This window comes from Podospora pseudoanserina, chromosome 1, assembly GCF_035222485.1.
Source record: "Podospora pseudoanserina strain CBS 124.78 chromosome 1, whole genome shotgun sequence".
In the NCBI taxonomy this organism is placed as follows: Eukaryota; Fungi; Ascomycota; class Sordariomycetes; order Sordariales; family Podosporaceae; genus Podospora; species Podospora pseudoanserina.
In genome coordinates this window covers 3,795,982-3,808,837 of record NC_085920.1, presented here as the reverse complement: position 1 = coordinate 3,808,837, position 12,856 = coordinate 3,795,982, and the positions used below count along the sequence as shown (strand labels likewise).

Sequence of the window (12,856 nt, the reverse complement as noted above, 5' to 3'; positions counted from 1 at the left end):
CCGAAAATGCGGGGGTGGAGCTTGCCGAGCTTACCCAGAGATCGTGCGCTAAACTTGATTTGGCCCTCAAGCTCCATGTGAGATATCTTGTCAACATCAAACATGAGGGTGTAGTCACTTTTCCATTTTCCATGCCTCCATTCCCCATATCCTAGAACCAATGGCCGTGATAAATGTCCGCCAGATTTGAAAGGATGCCAAGCACACAAGAAGCAAACTAATGACAAGGCAGAAGAGTCCTATACGAGAAGGGAAATTGCAATGAAGCTGCGGGGGAGAGCTGGCCGGGTGGACTGATAGGTGGGCGAGCTTCAGAGCTTCCCAGGCAGCGACGCCTGCGTACTCCTTCCTGTCTTGACTGACGTGCTCACACCGCTCCTGCCCTACTTCTTATAACAGCAGTCAATTAATTCATCGCTCGTTTTCTACCAAATCTGCAACCTCAGCGTGTTTCATAAGTGTGCAATTGAAGACTTCATAATGGAACCGAATGAACCAGCAAAAATGGCCACCGAGAAGAAATACTTCACCATGCTCGGTACACACCTCATCTTCTCCCTATTCCCCGAACATTCATCACTGACCTCTTCCAGAAAACCACCCCGAAGTCTTCACCACCCTCGCTCACACCCTCGGCCTCCCCCCTTCCATCACCTTCCACGACATCTACTCCTTCTCCCCCCCAGCCCTCGCCCACATCCCCCGCCCCTGCCTCGCCCTCATAGCCATCATTCCCCTCACCCCCTCCTGGGCCCTCGACCGCCAATCCGAAGACGCCCGTCTCGGCGACCCCAAAACCTATTACCACGGCAACAGCAACCCCTCCTCCTCAGCCCCCATAATATGGTTCCAACAAACCATCGGCGACGCCTGCGGCTCCTACGCCCTCCTCCACTGCTCTATCAACGGCCCCGCCGCCTCCCTCATCCATCCCGGCAGCACCCTCGATCAAATTCGCAAGGACGCAGCCCCGTTGCCAAGAGAAGAACGTGCAGAATTATTGTACGACAACAAGGCATTTGAAGAGGCCCACCAATCCGTAGCAGCAATGGGCGATACCGCCGAGCCAAGAGACAGGTCCGTAGGGCTAGGCCAACATTTCGTCGGTTACGTCAAAGCAAACGGACGGCTCTGGGAGTTGGAAGGGAGCAGAGAGGGTCCGTTGGACAGGGGTGAGCTAGGGGATGACGAAGACGTCCTAAGCCCCAAGGCGTTGGAGTTAGGTCTGGGGAGGATAATCAAGTTGGAACACGAGTCTGGTGGGCAAGACTTGAGGTTTAGTTGTATTGCCATGGCACTGAAAGATGAGCAATCCGAGTAGAGTCAAGCTCTCGTACGTACTATTAATCTTACTACTGATGTATACTTCTCTAGCGCTGCTTTCAAGGCACATGTTCTCCATCCCATCAGCCACGAGGCCCAGAAGGTCCGCCATGGCCATTTGCGTGTATGACTGGCTGTCGTACACCGTACTGCCTCAGCTCGCGTTGGTCCTCGTATTGCTTCATGAGAGATTTGTGCTTGATACATGAACGATCGGGTGACCAGGGGTTGTTCTTGCGACCTCCCCACCATCCCCAGCAAGATCCAACCAAAAAGAGACTGCAAAACGAAAAGAAGAGACAGGCCCATACACAGATGAGACAAAGCGCAAATCTCAGGTCTGGATCCAAGAAACTGAGGGCCCTGCTCTTCCGCCGCTTCGCCCTACCCTTGATGGAATTCTTGGGTGGTGGTGGTGGTGATGGCGTAGTCTTTTCTGTCCCTGATGGGGGGACGGTTGACCGTGCAGGTGACGAAGGGGTTGCCAACGAGGAGAGGGCTCGGTCCGAAAAGTCGACAATGAAATGGTCTGGTGACTTGGTAGCGCTAAAGAAACTGAACGGAGTGCCCTGATGTGTGGTCCATGAGAGGGCTGGCCGAAAGGCAGCAGAGCATGAGCTGGATGCTATTGAAGGCTCTCCGAATTGGGCATGGGACGAGGCAGCACTGCGAGCTCGTGGGAAGTAGGCAATCGAGGCCGGCGAACTGCTGGGATTTCGGGAGAGGGGCGGGAAGGTGATGGATTGTCTGCTGTCGGTTGTGGCATCGGGAGTACCTCTCTAGGGGCTATCGCTGGCCGGGGTGTTGGACGTTGGCACGGGAGAGTCTGGCCGCGATTGAGTCGGGGATGGGTACGATCCGGGCATGTTCCTCCATCGCCTCGAGTCTATTGCGTCTGTCGTTGACGGAGCTTCTGGCTCGACTGTCATGGCTCGTTGATCGAGGTATGTTGAAGACCGGTGGGCGGTGATCTTGAGGTGAGGGAGAGGATGAGCTGGTTGTTGGAGGAAAATCTAATTCCTCACAGAGACAGGTGCAAGACCAAATACAGCACGACAGACCAGGCACACCTTCCTCTTCCACGGCGGTCCAGAGTTGATCTTGCCATCTTTGACCCGACTGATCATCTCGGAACGGGACGAATCCCGCAATACCCGCATTCTTCCAACCTGGTCACCTGGAACTGTTCCCACCCGCCATCTCACCCAAACCGAACCCTTGAACGGCTCTAGGTTTCAACAGTTGATGATATTTTCTTCAGATATCCGTGGAGAGTGCCGCGAAGAAAGTTGGGCACGGTATGTGACCCCGCTCTTTGTTGACTCTGGGGTCACGATCCGGTCAGCATTCCAGGCCCCCCTTTTTGAACAAGGAAGTTTTGAGACAGCCCCTGATTCCCGCGTTCCTGCAGCACATCTTCAACAACGAGCATACCATCTCACTCTAGACCGCGCCGAGAGTTGGACCGATCACAGCAGATTGTGCAATGATGGAGGTGGTTTCTGCGGACTGATAACCACTCTCGATTTTTGTATAAGTACGGCAGGACCTGAACGATCTTGAAACCTCTTTTTTCCTCACCATCCAGCCCTTCACACACAAACACACCACTCACCTCCAATTCCCAGGCCGTCTCTTTCAGACCGCGACCACACAGAAGCAACTTCATCTTTCATCATGAAGGCCACTCTCCCTCTCCTCGTCCTCGCTGGCACTGCCATCGCTGTCCCTGTTCCAGAGGAGCAGGCCCAGCTTGCTGAGCAGCAGGCTCAGCAGTTGGCTCAGATCCAGGCCGCCCTCGAGGCCCAGCTCCTTGACGGCGTCCCGATCTTCGGACCCCTCCTTAGCGGCCTTCTCGGTGGTCTTACCGGCGGTGGCGGCAGTGGTGGTCTTCCCATCCTTGGTCCTCTCCTCGGTGGTCTCCCCATTCTCGGACCCCTCCTCCAGGGTCTTCCCCTTGTTGGCGGTCTTCTCGGCGGTGGCGCCGGTGGTGCCGGTGGCAACCCTCTCGCCGGTCTTCCCCTTGTTGGCGGTCTTCTCGGCGGTCTCGGCGACGGCGGTGGTGGTGCCGGCGGTCTCCTCGGCGGTCTCCCCATCATCGGCGGTCTTGCCGGCGGTCTCCCCATCGTCGGCGGTCTCGTCGGTGGTGGTGGCAGCGGTGCCGCTCTCCCCCTCCCCCTCCCTCTCTCTTCCACCCCCGCTCCCGCTGGGGCTTCTTTCCCCACTGTCCAGGCTACTCCCCAGGACGCCGCCGCTGCCGTCCAGAAGCGCAGCGCCGCCTATGCCCAGAGCGTGGCCAATTACTACGCTGCCCTCAACAGCCAGGTCAACCAGGAGGCTCTCACTCAGCTGTTGACCGACTTCCAGGACAACCTCGAGAAGATCAGTAAGCAGCTCCCTTCTTTCTCTTTGTACTGTCTGCAACATGACTAACTTCCCGATTCTTCCAGAGCACGCCATGGCTGAGGCTGCCGACAAGACGCCCGAGGAGAAGGCCGAGGCCGTCCGCGCCCCCCTCGAGCAGCTCGACGCGGATCTCAAGGTCGGTGTTTCCCGTCTTGTCCTCCCCAGTGTTTCCGGTTTGAATGGTCTCCCCCTCGTCGGTCAAGCCACCACCGGAGTCCTCGGTGGTGGGCCCGGCGGCCCCATTGGAATCGTCTCTGGCATCCTGAAGCTGGTCACTGACCTCCTCACCAGTCTTCTGTCTAGTGGCCCGGTCGGCCGCGGCGGTCTCGGCGGGTTCATTGGTGGCGGCGGTCTCCTCAACGAGGTGATTGGCGGCACCGGGATCGGCGGGACCGTCGGCGGTCTCATCTTCAACAGCCCCATCAGCGGTCTGCTCCAGAGCATCCTCGGCACTATCGGAAGTGTCCTCCCTGGTTTGAACAGCATCATTCCGGTGCAGTTTTGATGATGACGGGAAACCCTCAGATGGACTCCCTGGGAAGATTCTAATGACCGAAAATTTGAGGAAGTGTGCGAAAACGTGTGAGGGATTAGTACTGAGGATTAATGTCTTGTTTTTTTTTTTTGGGGGTGGAGGGAGGGGGGATCATGTAATGGCTTATGAAACTTAATCTTCTTTTTGGGCTTTTGGGTAACACTGACTGCTCACCTTTTTTTAGCTGCTCTTTTTTTGAGGAGTTGGCATGATGGTGGAGGGATAGCGGATGGAAGTTATCAGGTTGAGGCGGCTGTTGACCTTGAAAGGTGATGGTGCTCTTGATGATGGCTTCTGGTTTTTAGCTGAATGGGAATACCTATTCTTAGTCGACTTGATTTGATTTTTTTTGTGACTGAAACTTGAGGTTTTCGCAGGCCTTGGTTAGCAATAGTTGACGAAAAGACATCAACCCCCTGGGTGCAAACAATGAGAACTGCTGTGGTGAGATTCGAGCTCATAACATTCTAGACATAACAGCTTTGATCATATTCGCTATAGCTCTCCTGCTGTGGTTGGATTGTCACACTATTGACTACCAGGCAAGTTGCTCTTGTTGTTGGGAAGGGGGTGGAAAGGCTGGTTAGTAAGTCGATTCTACAAAGACATACCACAAGGGCGCCCTGGTAAGATGTTGGAGCTGCTGTTGGAAGGAGTAAAAGGGACCTAATGCATAAATCATGGTGCACTTGTAGGGAAGAAGCAACGTGGTGGGTGGTCGTTCCCGTCACCTGTAGGGAAGGAGCAATGCAGTAGTCGGAGATGATGGGTAGCAGTGCACTTAGGAGGGAGAGATGTTAAAGTAGTAGTAGATACGGTTTTATTCTAGCCAGGGGTAAATCTTGTGATCCCGTTGTTTTCATGACTGGGATATTCATGTTATGATCGTCGTCGGTACCTCGCACAGTCATTCGGTCAGCCTGAACGTCACTCAGTCAAGATAATTTCAACAAGTTTGTTGCAACTTGACATCATCATTCTCTTGCCCTGTTGATTACGGTATCTATCTCTTGGTTATAACCTTTATACACCTCTTCTTCTCAAAAACATTACTCCATCAAACAACAACAACAACAACAACAACAACAACAACAACAACAACAACAACACCAACCGAACCTCTCACTTCTCCAGACCATCCACCACCACAGATGATCACTCCCACCCCCGTCTCTTAACCACCCACCTAACCCCATAAACCAACCCCAACAAAACCGGCACCTCAATCAACGGCCCAACCGTCGCCGCAAGAGCCTGATCACTCTCCGCCCCAAACGCCGCCACCGCAACGGCAATCGCCAGCTCAAAGTTGTTGCTCGCCGCGGTAAAACTCTGGGTAACACCAAACTCGTATCTATACCCCAACCTCCTGCACGCGAACAAGGTAGCAAAGAAGATTACGGTGAAATAAACAATCAACGGCGCGGACACCCTCACGACGGAGACAATCTGGTGGACCACCTGCTTTCCCTGAGACGCGAAGAGCACGAGGATGGTGTACAACAAGCCGATGAGGGAGAGGGGGGAGATGACTGGAATAAACTTCTTGTTGTAAAAGTCCGGGGAGGTGAGAAAGAGGAGGGCAAAGCGGGTCATGATCGCGGCAGCGAGGGGGATGCCGAGGAAGATGCCGACAGAGGTCGCGACGGTGGAGTAGGAGATGCTGATGGCGGTGGTGCTGTTGGGGTCAAAGACTCGTATGAACAACAACGACAGCGGTGCGAAAAGGACGATTTGAAGGAGGGAGTTGACCGCCACGAGGATGGCGCAGTAGTCGCTGCTGCCGTTGGCCTGTTTATCGTCAGCATCACTGTGTGGGATCTCAGACGGGAGGGGATAATTACAAGATTATTCCAGATCAAAACCATAGCAATACACCTCGCCACACCAACCAGAATCAACCCCTGCCTTAACCCTTCCTCATCCGGCAAGAACGCCCACGACAAGGCAAGCATGAACAGCGGTGCTACCACCCAGTTCACCACAATGCTGAAGGCAAGTTGCACCCAGACTTCTTTTTCTTGAAAGACTTTGTGCAGGGACTCGTATTTGACTTTGCAGAGGATGGGATACATCATTACCAGGAGTCCGACTGCTATTGGGACGGAAACGTCGAAAAAGGTGCCGCGATGGAGGGCAGGGCCGGTGTTGGGGACAAAGTTACCGAGGAGGACGCCGATGAGCATGGCGAGGAAGATCCAGAGGGCTAGGAAGCGGTCGAGGAAGGATAGGGCTTGGAAGGTGGATTTTGGTTCGGCGCATGGGGGGACGGGGGGAGGAAGGGTTTGCTTCTCGGGGTCATTGCTGGTGATGGTGGTGGTGGTGGTGGTGGGCTTTTCGGTGATGTCGGGGGGTTGATAGGGAGCTGGGTTAGGGTTTGTGGTGGACATTGTTGTTTACTTTCTCCTGAGCGGAGTTGAGATGAGAGGTGTAAGTGCCGGTGGAGAGATAACAGAAGGATGATTGTTGTGACGGAGACGCAAAAGAAGCTGAACAACTGAGTGGTGTTTTCACAACAATTGGTGTTTTTTTCTCTTCTTGATGACAAGAGACTCAAGAAGAAGTTTCCCAACTCCAAAAAAAAAAAAAAAAAAAAAAAAAAGTCTGAATATCAATGGTCTCTTCTTGGCTGCCATTTGGCATCGAGTTTATCAAGGTTCTCAGCCTTAACGCACAACTGCCGAAGCCATTGAACCAATCATTTCGAGGCAGTGACATTCTCTCTGTCTTTTGCGCAACCAATCAGATGAGGGTAGTGACATTCCGATGACAGACCGTACCGTTGCCGTTTCTGGACAGCTCGGGGACTTGGCAGTGTCTTCAGGGTCTGAAGAGAGTGATTTGACTGGAATGTTTCGTGTTTTTCGAAGATTTGGACAGAACACGGAACGCAGCGTCAATAATAAGAAAGAGGCATAGGGCATGGTCTTTGTGATCTCATCGCCGATATGACCGCTCGCAAATGCCGAGGCGTGAGTGTGTGAGCAAACGGCGTTCGGGATCCGGAAAGAAATCGAGCTCCATCTCCTGGGCTTGGCTGACCGTTGCGGTTTTGTTGATCTGCCGGTATCTGCCGCTGTGCGACGGGGGCAATCGCTGGCGCGGTCGTATCGAACTCTAGTGTTCCATGGCACAATCGGAAAAAAGCTGGATGGAGATCTGATGAAGTCGAAGTTCTAGAAAGGGTGACGAGTTCAGTTGATAGCCGTCAAGAGAGAAACGGACGGTTGAACGGCACCAAGAGCGGAGCCACTCTCCACCCCAGATCAACTGCCAACGCAACCTCATGAAGCAAGAGTGACAGCAAACTGAGGCATTCTGACAACTTGTTTGCCCTTATTACGAGCACCGCTCGCCTTCCTCCTCGGTTCCATCCGGACAACGGATGGTTGCACGTGAATCCCGCTGGCGTTCGGCCTGTCGGTTTCGCTGGCGTTGCAGCAATGACGACGGGTTCAATTAAAGGGATGAGACAGCCCCTTACTCAGCCCACCACCCACCTCATGCTTCCACTCACAGCCTTCCACCCTTCCTGATCTGTGACGGGTGAGAAGTTCCACAACTCCACACCGACCCTGGCTGCCCAGGCGTCATGCCTTGTACTCTGTATCTTCACCAGTGCGGCAGCATGCCAGCAATGTTACTTAAGTAATGACCAATCGGTGCGACTTCATGGCGACCTCCGGATTTGGCCTCGGCCCAAGAGCTTCGTATCAAGATGGTGCTGGACAAAGGCGAAGGAGTCAGATGGATTAGGGGTATTTATATACAGTTAATTCCCCCTCTTCAGAGTTCTGATGCTGGGTGGTAATTTGATATCATTACGCAAGTGTCGTCATCTGAAGCTTTGACCACATTCGACTTCAACATACCTACCTTGCCTTATCTCTCAACGTTGGATCGACTTATTACAACACTCACCATGTCTTGTCCCTTCCACGTTGAAGGGGCTGCCAAGCCACCGGGTTCATCACATTCAGCACGTTCAGAGTCAACACCCAAGCCAGCAACACCAGCGCTGGAAGAGATCGGAGAAGGAGAGCCAATCCCTCAACCACCCGAGAGATGGCTTACCGGCAACCTGGGAGAGATCAACCCCGAGTTCTCCATGGGATCCCTATGGAGACTTGCCGATGTCTACGGTCCCATCTTCACACTCAACCTCGTCAAGAGAAAGATTGTCGTCCTGTCCAGTCATGCTCTGATAAACGAGGTGTGCGACGAGAAGCGATTCGAGAAGAAAGTTGCTGGTGCCCAGGAGGCCATCAGGGTGTTTGTCAAAAACGGTCTATTCACATCATACAACGAGGAAGAAGTCAGCCATTTTCAACCTCAGAGATCGTGTCAACATTAGCTAACCCTTTTGGCAGGAATGGGGAATCGCCCACAGAACTCTTCTACCGGCCTTTGGCCCGCTACATGTCCGCACCATGTTCCCCAAGATGACGGATATCCTCTCTCAGATGATCCTCCGCTGGGATCGCTTCGGCCCAGACTACCGCATCTCAACCCATGACGATTTCACTCGTCTGGCGTTTGACGTTATCGGTCTCTGTGCCTTCAACTACCGCTTCAATGCCTTCTACTCCGAGGAGCTAATCCCGTTCGCCAAGCAGCTGGGTGATGTTCTCATCGAGACTGGCAAGCGGACCAGTCGTCCCGAGATCCAGAACACTCTGGCCTTCCTCAGCAAGAGGCAGATGATGGAGAATATTCATTCCATGTGGAAGGTCTGCGACGATATTGTCGCAGAGCGCAAGGCCAATCCCCGCCCCGATGTCGACGACACTCTCAATGTCATGCTCAACGCCAAAGACCCTGTCACTGGAAAGGGGTTCACCGATGAGAATATCCGATACCAGATGGCTACCTTCCTGGTAGCAGGACACGACACTTCGGCTGGTACCATGATGTTTTTGTTCTACAACCTTCTCAAGCATCCCGAGGCCCTGCAGAAGTGCTATGCCGAGGTCGATGCTGTGCTCGGAGACAGGGAGCTGCAGTTGGAGGACATTCCCAAACTCAAGTACATTGATGCTGCCATGAAGGAGGCTCTTCGTTTCTGTGGTCCTATTCCGGCTTTCATGAGACAGGCGAAGGAGACCACCATCATTGGCGGCAAGTACAAGGTCACTCCCAACGAGAGTCTGGTGTTCAATCTCAAGGGTCTTCACAACGACCCTGCTGTTTGGGGCTCTGATGCTGCCGAGTTCAGGCCAGAAAGGTTCCTCAATGGTGGTTGGGAAAGGCTGCCACCCAACTCTTGGAAGCCTTTCGGGACTGGTGTTCGCTCGTGTATTGGTCGCTATTTGGCTGAGCAGGAGGTTCTTATCACCATGGCTATGGTGTTGCAGCGGTTCGTGATTGAGATGGCTGATCCTGATTATGAGCTCAGTACGTTGTCGTCGCCTTTTTGCACTTGAAGAATGTTGCTGACACACATCCCAGAGATCAAGTCTACACTTACCATCAAGCCTGATGAGTTCTACATCAAGGCTCGCAGACGGCCTGGAAAGGACCACCTCTTCAACTTCAGCGCTGGTGCCGCTCCTGCTCCAGCACCTTCTAGCAAGACAGCCAACGGAGCTTCTGCCAACTCCAACTTGAAGCCGTTTTCCGTCTTTTATGGTGGCAACTCGGGAACTTGCAAGTCTTTTGCCGAGGATCTCGAGACCAACGCGGCGAACCACGGCCTGTCCGTTCCAGCTAAGGTTCAGAGCCTGGATGATGCCGTGGAAAACCTGCCAAAGGATCACCCCCTCGTCATCGTCACCTCCTCTTACGAAGGCCTCCCCCCCGACAACGCCCGAAACTTTGTCGCCTGGCTCGAGACCCGTGCCAAGGACCCCAGCAACAGCGAGCTTCTCAAGGGCGTCTCATACGCCGTCTTTGGCGCTGGCAATAAAGACTGGGCCTCGACCTACCACCGCATCCCCAAGTTGGTTGATGAGCTCCTCGAGAAACTCGGCGCCGCACGTCTCGTCCCTACCGGTTTCGTCGACGTCAGCCAGGATATTGTCGGTCCCCTTGAAGAGTGGAAACTGACCCTCTTCCCCGCCCTCCGCGAAGCAGTTGGTGTGACGGCAGCCGTCAAGACGGAGGAGCTCCGAGTGGAAATCACCCAACCCACCGCGCCGTCCAAGCTAGCAGGCGAGCAGTTATCTCAAGGTCTCGTCTTGGTCAACAAAGTCCTCGCCAAGAAAGGTCTCGGTCCGGAAAAACGCCAAATCGACATTCTGCTCCCTCCTGGTGTGCAATACCGCAGCGGGGATTACTTGGCCATCCAACCCTTTAACCCCCGGGACTCGATCCGCCGCGTGCTCAGCCGCTTCGGCCTCCACCCCGACGATCTCGTCACCGTCTCGGGGACCACCAAAGAACACCTCAAGTCTGAGTCTGGGGGGCCAATTTCGGTGTTTGAACTCATCGGCACAAGAGTCGAACTCGCCAACCCTGCTTCCCAGCGCCAGGTGGCTCACTTGGCTTCTCTCTCATCCGGTCTGGAGGCAGATAAACTTCGTGTTTTGGCCTCGGATGAGGAGTACCCTACCTCTGTCCTGGCAAAGAGGTTTTCTGTCTTGGACCTGCTGGAGGATTTCCCTTCTTGCAAGCTGAGCTTTGCTTCGTATCTTGACATGCTGAGTCCGCTGTCTCCTAGGCAGTATAGCATTTCCAGTTCCCCGCTCGCGCAGAAACCGCTGCCTGATCAGGGGTCTGGGTGGTCGAGCGAGGAGGGGGTTGATCTGGAGAAGGCGAGCTTGACGGCTACGTTGACGTATGATGTGTACAACTCCCCTTTGATGTCGCATCCTGAGACGAAGTCCTTCAACGGCGTCAGTTCTTCCTACCTCGCCTCGTTACAGCCCGGCTCGAGACTGCGGTGTTTTGTGAGAAAGACGAATGCGCCGTTTCGGCTGCCGAGTGACCCGGCTACGCCCGTGGTGATGGTTGCTGCTGGGACGGGTGTTGCGCCGATGAGGGCTTTTCTGCAGGAACGGGCTGCTGTTGCGGGTGCTAGGGGGGGGTTTCACAAGTCAGGTCTTGGTCCTGCTGTGCTGTACTATGGGTGTAGGGATTCTGAGGAGGATTACCTATACAAAGAGGAGCTGGGTCAATGGGAGAAGGAGGGGGTTGTTAGAGTACGGGCGGCCTTTTCGAGGAGGGCGGGCGAGGGAGGGAGGACGGGGCATGTGGATGAGCTGATTTGGGAGGATAGGGAGGAGCTGAAGGGGTTGATTAAGCAGGGGGCCAAGATACTTATTTGTGGGAGCGCGGCGAGGTTGGGGAGGAGCACGGCGGAGGTTTGTTTGAGGATTTATGAGGATGAGTTTCCTGATAGGGGGAGGGAGGGGGCGGAGGAGTGGCTTGGGAAGATGAAGGAGGAGAGGTATGTTAGTGATGTTTTTGGTTGAGAAACTGTACGGACTTGGGGGTTGTGGGTTGTGAGAGGGTTGGGCAGAGATGGATGGGCGTTTTACTTTAATAGAGGTGGTGTTTGTTTGTATAGAATTTGGAAAGTTCTTTTCTTCTCTTTTTTTCTTTTACATCAATGCAAGTTCTTGAGACTTTTGAGTTGCGTTATCCACGTTTCTTATCTCTTCATAGCGCGGTGTAGGAAGGGGTGTCCTCAGACAGATGATTATGTTCTGTATGTCACACATGAAGCCTTCATGCATGTCGCTGTCACCCGCGTCTTTTTGCTGCTCTAAACCACGGCATAAACTAACTCCCTTTACATTATCAGACGAACTTGTCGACCCATCAAAATTATTTCACGGAGTGCCACTACCACTTTAGCTCCCGGCACCGTCTTCTTCTGGCGCTCTTCTAATGTCATGGCTGTCAAAGCGTTCTCGTCCGTTGATAGTAGCCCGCTGTTCCCCAACGGCTTTCTAGCCTCCCGGCAGTGGCGAGAACCGGGTACCTACTTCTAACAAAGTCAGTTGCCCCCCGTTTTATCTCACTCAACAACGGCACGACCGATAAACCACCCTTGGTCGACGGTTAGGGGCAGTTGTCTACAACGGGATGGGGGCATAGCCATTCGTTTTTTTCAGGTTTAGGCGAGGTGTGAAGTGTCTCCGTACCTCCTTCAGACCTCGGAGAAATTCCCTGCTACACAAAGTTGAAGAGAAATGTCTAACACAGCCTTGTGAAAAACGACCCGACGGAAAGTGACTGAGAGTAATATCAAAGTGAAACGACGCCCCATCGTTGGAGTCCGTTACCTCAGCCAAGAAAAAGAAACCCTGAGACATGGCTGCTTTTCCTGAAGTTTTCTTCCGAGTTTTCCGTTGGACGTTACCGGTTTTATTGTTTATTGTGATGAACGGCCGCGCGTATCTTCAGTCTCATGTTGATGATGATGGCTTTTTTTTTTTTGGTTTTTTTTGGGCTTCAGGTTGTCTCACCTGGAGTGTTCACATTAGCTAGGTAGGTGGTATGTGGGCGCACATAGGTCTACCTACCTATCTACCTACACCTCCCCCCCCACGAAAGATGGGCTGGTTGTCCGAACGCACGGCCCGGGAACACAACATGAAAGGAGCGGTAAGTTGTCGGGTATACGAGATGCAGTCCCAAGCCGAAACC

At 53.7% G+C, this 12,856-nt stretch overlaps 4 protein-coding genes across 4 annotated transcripts; 3 read left to right on the top strand and 1 right to left on the bottom strand.

Annotated features, from left to right (window-relative positions):
- Nucleotides 1-169: 169 nt before the first annotated feature.
- QC764_110850 (uncharacterized protein) lies at nt 170-1,433 on the top strand. The gene is made up of 2 exons (XM_062942353.1): nt 170-538; nt 594-1,433. The coding sequence occupies exons 1-2, from the start codon at nt 481-483 to the stop codon at nt 1,319-1,321; spliced, it is 786 nt and encodes a 261-aa protein (XP_062805292.1). The 5' UTR covers nt 170-480; the 3' UTR covers nt 1,322-1,433.
- Nucleotides 1,434-3,000: 1,567 nt separating this feature from the next.
- On the top strand, nt 3,001-4,234 carry QC764_110840 (uncharacterized protein; the record flags this gene model as incomplete). Its single annotated transcript, XM_062942352.1, has 3 exons — nt 3,001-3,319; nt 3,428-3,709; nt 3,774-4,234. The coding sequence occupies 3 exons, from the start codon at nt 3,001-3,003 to the stop codon at nt 4,232-4,234; spliced, it is 1,062 nt and encodes a 353-aa protein (XP_062805291.1).
- Nucleotides 4,235-5,419: 1,185 nt separating this feature from the next.
- ARR3 (arsenicals resistance) lies at nt 5,420-7,957 on the bottom strand (the record flags this gene model as incomplete). Its single annotated transcript, XM_062942351.1, has 2 exons — nt 6,109-7,957; nt 5,420-6,055 (listed from the first exon to the last, which is right to left on the bottom strand). The coding sequence occupies exons 1-2, from the start codon at nt 6,652-6,654 to the stop codon at nt 5,420-5,422; spliced, it is 1,182 nt and encodes a 393-aa protein (XP_062805290.1). The 5' UTR covers nt 6,655-7,957.
- QC764_110820 (uncharacterized protein) lies at nt 7,159-11,970 on the top strand. Its single transcript, XM_062942350.1, has 3 exons — nt 7,159-8,579; nt 8,635-9,658; nt 9,713-11,970. Exons 1-3 carry the CDS (start codon nt 8,187-8,189, stop codon nt 11,674-11,676), a joined length of 3,381 nt encoding a protein of 1,126 aa, XP_062805289.1. The 5' UTR covers nt 7,159-8,186; the 3' UTR covers nt 11,677-11,970.
- Nucleotides 11,971-12,856: the final 886 nt, after the last annotated feature.

Excerpts from the sequence above, each read along its gene's own strand:
- QC764_110850 (XM_062942353.1), top strand. The coding sequence starts at position 481 with ATGGAACCGAATGAACCAGCAAAAATGGCCACCGAGAAGAAATACTTC. Across the intron at positions 539-593 it reads GAAATACTTCACCATGCTCG|AAAACCACCCCGAAGTCTTC; the intron begins GTACACACCTCA and ends GACCTCTTCCAG.
- QC764_110820 (XM_062942350.1), top strand. The coding sequence starts at position 8,187 with ATGTCTTGTCCCTTCCACGTTGAAGGGGCTGCCAAGCCACCGGGTTCA. Across the intron at positions 8,580-8,634 it reads CATCATACAACGAGGAAGAA|GAATGGGGAATCGCCCACAG; the intron begins GTCAGCCATTTT and ends CCCTTTTGGCAG. Across the intron at positions 9,659-9,712 it reads TGATCCTGATTATGAGCTCA|AGATCAAGTCTACACTTACC; the intron begins GTACGTTGTCGT and ends CACACATCCCAG.